Source organism: Pyrgilauda ruficollis, unplaced genomic scaffold (assembly GCF_017590135.1).
Source record: "Pyrgilauda ruficollis isolate IOZ18807 unplaced genomic scaffold, ASM1759013v1 scaffold24, whole genome shotgun sequence".
Classification (NCBI taxonomy): domain Eukaryota; kingdom Metazoa; phylum Chordata; class Aves; order Passeriformes; family Passeridae; genus Pyrgilauda; species Pyrgilauda ruficollis.
In genome coordinates, this window is record NW_024523648.1 from 12,010,854 (window position 1) to 12,017,156 (window position 6,303).

A 6,303-nucleotide genomic window follows, 5' to 3' on the forward strand; every position below is an offset into this window, starting at 1 on the left:
GCTTTTTGAACGTGTATGTGAAAACACTTCATCAGTTTCTCAGACCCATCTTAATGCCACCATAATTCTCTGCTTTGCTAGGGATTGCAGAGAGAAGGAAATGTTTGCTTCACAGGACCACATGATCTGTTTCATAATTAACATGAAACAGTCTTAATTGGAAGGAAGGAAAGGAATTACCACTTTGTGCTCTTTGTAGTGTTCATGTCCTCTGGGGAAATGAAACTTAGCAGGCTGTAGAACTGTCTGGGTTGTATATTTCATTAATAACAAGCCTGTGCTATTTTAATTTTCTTTTGTTTGGTTTAGTTTTTTCTGCTCTCGTTTAGTTTTTTCCTTTTTATGAAAAATTCTAAACAGTTCCATGAAGATAGGACCAAAAGCCCTTCAAATAGATCAGCAGACCTGAGGCTTAGATCCTGCTCCTGATACTAGCAGCATAACTCCTGGCCTTTGAGAAAAATTTGTTGATCTTTCAGACCCATAATGTGTGTACCATGGCAACAGTGGTTTGGGAAGTTGCTTTAGGAGCTCCTGGGGAATTTGTTGTTATGAGTAATTAATTTCTGTCTTGTTTATTGTTCTATAAAGTGATTCATGAGCACAGAACCAATAGGCATGGTGTATCACTCTCTGAAATACAGAATAGCCGTGGTCCTGCTAGGCAGGAGCAGCAAGTGCCAGAAAACAGACCTGTTCCCACTAAACAGAAGTTCTCCACTAAGTGTTGTTCAGATCTTCAGTAGCTCTAGTCACCCTGTGGCTGATGCATACATCATTTCTGATGGTGTTAAGATATCAGAATGAGTCTTCTTAATGGCTGGGTAAAACTGTTGCTACATAGGCACTTTAGGCTGTTTCAATACAATAAAAACAAGATAGACTGAAATTGCATTATCGCTTGCAATAGCTTGATTGCTCTGCAGGTTTTTGTTAGAGCTTGATACAGATTTTATCAGATAAAAATGATCTTGTTTTTGTTTTGCAGCACAACTACCTTGCTCAGGTCACATCTAATATCTGGGGAACCAAATTTAAAATTGTGGGTTTGGCTGCTTTCCTACCAACTAACCTTGGTGCAGGTAAAAGCAAACTGTTGATATTTTTTGCATGTTAATTTCTTTCTAACAAACAAGAAACTTATGCCATGAGATTTTTTGTAAGTGATCAAAAGGCTTCCTTAACAAAGCACTTATTTTCTGTGTACAGTGGGAATTAGGTTTTATTAAATTCAATGTAACTAAAGGAGATTAAAATCTATAACTACAATAATGAAGTATCAATAAAATGCTAATAATCTTACTCGTAATAAAATAGTAAATCAACATGTGAGCCCAGACCTCTCTTTTTATAGTTTATTGGCACAAAACCCACACAAATAAAAAAGGGTTTTGCAAGAGGACTGTAGAAATAATAGGTTTTAAGTTACTGCCATAGAAGTATTCTTAAAAGTCAGATTTTTATAGTTATTTAGCTATAAATTATATGAAAAAGTTATTACAGCCTCATGTTCAAGATTCCTCAAGTCAGTGCAGAGCCTCACCACACGGTTCTCCTGCTGGAGCATCAGTAATCTGGTAGCCATCATCAAAAGCAGCACTTGTCTATCATCAGCCTTTCTCTGGGTGGGCCAGTTCTGCCCAACAGTCCTGTTGGGAAGGAAGAAGGGTGGATGAAAAACAGGGTACCACCCTGCAGAACTGAGCTCTGAACTGAAATAATAACACAAGTCTAGCAGTTTATTGAGCTCTTTAGAAAACTTATTGTGTCCCATGTTGCATTATGTAGTTGGGTCAGGATTACATAAAGGTGCCCTGGATGCAGAATTAGGTGGATAGCTTTTGTGGCCATATGAACTGCTATCAACAGTGTAATGAACACAGGTCATTCTAATTCTCTCACTGCCAGTGGCAGATGGGGAAGGATATAATGCATAGTGATGCTTCTTTCAAATGTTCTCCCAGTCTCCAATGGTTTGGGTCCCAGGGATTTCCTGAGCCCAGTGGGATTTCTTTCTGTGTGGTAACCATCAGCAGATTTCCTTCCTGAGAGCTTTCCAGTTTTCCCCTGTAAATTGGTAGCATCCTGTGGTGAAAAGTTTCAAAAGTAGAATGGAAAAAAGTATTTTCTTTCCATAAAAATAGATGTGAATACAAGATGAAGTAATTAATTATTTAATTACAGAGATGCTGCTTCCATTTAAAGAGAAATAGCTGAAAGCAACAATCTCTTTTATCCCATTTATGCAAAGTGTTACATGGTGATTTGACAAATAATGGCTTGCCCATGCACACGTGTACAGTAAATAACAATATTCATAGCCCTTCTGTCTGCTTTGAATTGCTTCTTCCTTAGCTTTACATGCTATTTGTGTAACAGACTTTTTTGTTCCTTGTTATGTTCTTTTTCTAGTAATATATAAAACCAGTTTGCTGCATCTGCAGCCCAGGCAAATGACAATATATCTCCCAGAAGTGCGGAAGATTTCAATGGACTACATTAACATGCCTGTCTTTAATCCAAATGTTTTCAGTGAAGACGAAGATGATTTACCAGGTAAGGAGCAGCTGGATGGAGGGCTGCCATGTTATGGGTTAAGCTAGATGGAGGTCAGGTTGGTTGTGTCATGGTCCCCTCTGGTAAACACACAAATCAAAATCCTTTGGTCTGATGGGGTCCTGTAGAACTGAGTTAGAATAAGGCTAAATATGTGTTATGGGCAATGTTTTCTATGATGTGTGGAAAATATAATCCATAAAGAGCTCCTTAGTTTCAAATTCATTGGGAAATTAGTCGTCTGCTAATTCATCTTAGTTTGCTAGGAGTTCTCCACAGACTGAAGCCTTGCATTCTGCATCTTGGTAGGACAGAATTGTATAATGTGTTGGAAACCCAAACAGGCTGTTCTTGAGACCTGATGGCATCAAAGCACAGACGGCTGATAGGAGCTTGGGTTGGAGAGCAGGTTCCCATTAAACTCAGCCACCCTTTGAGAAGTGATAAATGCTCATTTGGATTTTTATCACTACTAAAAGGCTAAAGTAGTAAAGTAGTTGACAAACAAAGCAGGATCAGGAAGAATTTTCCACTTCACTGAGGTAGCAGAAGATTTAAGCAGTGCAGGGAAGGTTTGGGTGCAGGAGATGTGATGTGGGAGGTGAAAGGACCGGAAGTACTCAAGACCTCCTCCAATCAAAGTCATCATGCCAATAAAATTAACAAACAACAGAAAAGATAAATTAATACATTTTCAGAATTTTCATATCACTGAGGGATTCCTGTTGCCTGATCACAGGTTTTTGGAACTATGGAAGTGGCTGTCATGCCAGTCCCTTTCAAGAGGAAGGAGTGTGAGCACTGCAAACCAATTAAGAACAGTGCTAAAATCTACTGAAATAAATGGAAATGTTCTCATTATTTCAGACCAGGGTTTCAGCTGCTGACAGCAGCAGAGCTTTTGTCTGACCCAAGCATCAGAGTAGTCCTCTGGACTTCTAAAGAAATACTTGTGTGTTTCAAATTAAGCCCATTTTTTTCACAACCTGGGGGACTTGGCTTGCTTAATTTCTGCCTACATGATACCCTCCTGTAGTGTCTGAAGTAAATAATAGAGACATTGGTGACCATATATATATTATTAATAGGAAGCACACAACATTTGCTATTATGAAACATGGTCCATGCTGTCAGAAAGTAATATAAAAACTAAAAAGAAAAGAAAAAAGTTAATACAAAGTTTTCACATCTCTTCCTGAAAATTGGGTTGAATCTGCCCTAAGAAATTAAATGGTGCTCATAATTGCAGGTACATAAACAGAGAGAAAATTATTAGGGACTCTTGTCACAGCTCTTTGGGAAGGCCATAAAAGGATTATACTACCCTGTCCTTCCAACAGCCTTCCTCTTGTCCATTTTTGCCTAATTTTTTCTGAAAATGCATTTCTGGCTTAGTAAATGGTGGCTACTTAAATCTTCAAAAATGTTTTTGGGGATATCCGTTCTAAAGCTTACATATAAAGGAAGAAAGTACCATCTACTAAAGGAAAAAGTATTGCAGGGTAAATAATGATTACCTGATAGATTAAAAAAAAACATGATAGAAAGTTGCTCTTGGGCAGTGCAATGTTCATAGTGAGGTACACTTGGGACAGGTGTTTTTTAATGTAGTCAGTAAAGATTTGGCAAGACAAATGCACAGTGAATTGATTTAACTTACAAAGTATGCAAACTTATCAATTAAAAACCTTTGGAGAAATGAAGAAAACATTGGATTTAAACACTCAGGAGTATTAGGCAACACCACAACAAATGATATTTTGTTGGATAAGGCAAAATGACAGCAACATTTGGGGCTGCTCAAGCCAAGCTAACAATTAAACCTCAGGTTCTGGCAGCTAAATTGCTAAGCCTGCAGGCATCGGGGTGAAAGCATGGCCTGCCAGCCAAGCACAGAACCACAGAACTGCCTTGGGGTCAGTCAAGTTTGGCTCTTGGTCTTCCTCTAGAGGAATGAACTGAACTGCCATGAGTATTTGCCAGTGTAGCCACAGTGCTGTCTGTACACCTCCCACATTCATGACTGATGCTGGTAAAGCCTGATGTTACCGAAAATGTAATCATAGGGCATAGGTAGATGACTTGAATTTTAATTAGAAATTAATTAGGAACTGGGCAGTGTTTGGAGGAGTCCTGCTAATGGATCTCTTACATGATCTGGTCTTGCAAATCAGAGGTCTCCACAGAATTTGGCACACTTAAATATGGATATAAAACTGGATAAAAATTGGATATGACACTAGATCCTTGGTCTCTTTTCCTTCCACAAACCTACTGATATAACTCACTTACTGTTTTCTGTGGGGTTTTTTACAGGAAGTTTAATAAAAAATAAAGAACTTGCAATATTCTTGGAAGTTCTAATATAGTATTTACTGTTTTCCCTCTCTGTTCTGTTTTGTTCCTTCTTGACTACGGCACCTCTACTTGGATCCAGTGTGTTCATTTTCCTGCTCCAGCTTTTCAGTGGTAGTTCCTATTGGAATCAACCACTTTTTGCAAAAGGAACTGGAAACAATTGAACACTCTTCATGCTTCTGCTCAAAATTCTGAGAATTCCTTGCCACATTTTCCCTTTTTCAATGCCACCACATGTGGGAAATTTTTCCTCATATACATATGCTTCTTTATACATTGCTGATTGCAGCCTGTCCAAACATTAATGCTGCAGTCACCCTGACTACAGTACCCATTTCTTGAAGCTTTTTGGCTTCCCATCTATTTCCTCACATTTTCTCCTTACAAATCTGAGAACTTTCATTCCATCATATTCCCCTCCCTCCGTTTCAGCTTCCTTCCTTTTGCATTGTTGGTTGCTTTGTCACCCACTATGCTCAGCTTTTGCCAACTATCGTCTTGTGTTCTCCAGTTCTCCCCGGCTCAGTGACTCTAGAAATCTTATACTAGATATTACACAGTGTCTTCAGTGCAGGTCTTCAACTTTCTTAGCCTCCACTTCTTTTGTTTATTTGCTTGTTTGCTTTGTTCACTTGTGTGTTGATTTGTTGTATTTACTGTCAAAAGTTCCTCCCTGAAAACTAGTGAGTCCCGACTTAGCAAAACTATTATTGATTTGAGCAGAAGCAGTTAAAACCTGATGATGAGTGAATGCTGAGTGATATCGTGACAGTCCATGGGGATCGTAGCGTAGGCTGAAAGCATGGCCCCAACTTGACCTCTGAAGTGTCACTCCCAAGAAGTGGCTTTAAAGCTGATCACCAGCTGCTACAAGTGGCTCTTGTGCGATGGGAGTCACTGGAGACGGGCTGGCTTATGAGTTCGCACTGAGGTCTGATCCAGCGGGTTTGGGAACAGGTAGCAGCCTCTCCGGGCGCAGCAGAGTCCGTGCAGGTAGCAGACAGTCTCAGAGGCCCGCGGGCCAGGCCTGGCCGCGGCAGGGAGGTGTGCTGGGGCGGGGGGCGGAGGCCGGGGCGGCGGTGACGCTCTGTGTTGTCCCTTGCAGTGCCCGGCGCCCCCGGCGCGCCCGCCAGCAGCCCGCCCTGCACCGTCAACATCCCCATCGCGCCCATCCACAGCTCGGCGCAGGCCATGTCGCCCACGCAGAGCATCGGCCTGGTCCAGTCGCTGCTCGCCAACCAGAACGTGCAGCTGGACGTGCTGGCAAACCCGCCGGCCGAGGCGGGGGGCGAGGGGCCGGGGCCCTTCCCGGGGGCTCCGAGCCGCTTTCCCGGCCCCGGGGCGGGGGCGCTGGCCGTGGGCGAGCTGGGCCGCCCCCCGCCGCCGCCG

General features: G+C 41.7%; 1 protein-coding gene across 11 annotated transcripts in view; it reads left to right on the forward strand.

Annotated features, from left to right (window-relative positions):
* The window catches only part of TULP4 (TUB like protein 4), a 151,213-nt gene that overhangs the window by 132,726 nt on the left and 12,184 nt on the right, over positions 1-6,303 (forward strand). For 10 of the 11 annotated variants that reach the window (XM_041469653.1, XM_041469655.1, XM_041469654.1 and 7 more), the window contains 3 exons: positions 989-1,082; positions 2,413-2,556; positions 6,020-6,299. In XM_041469653.1, coding sequence (XP_041325587.1) covers positions 989-1,082; positions 2,413-2,556; positions 6,020-6,299 — 518 coding nt within the window. Of the gene's footprint in view, positions 1-988; positions 1,083-2,412; positions 2,557-6,019 lie in introns of all 11 variants that reach the window. The other variant, XM_041469652.1, reaches the window with a different exon arrangement.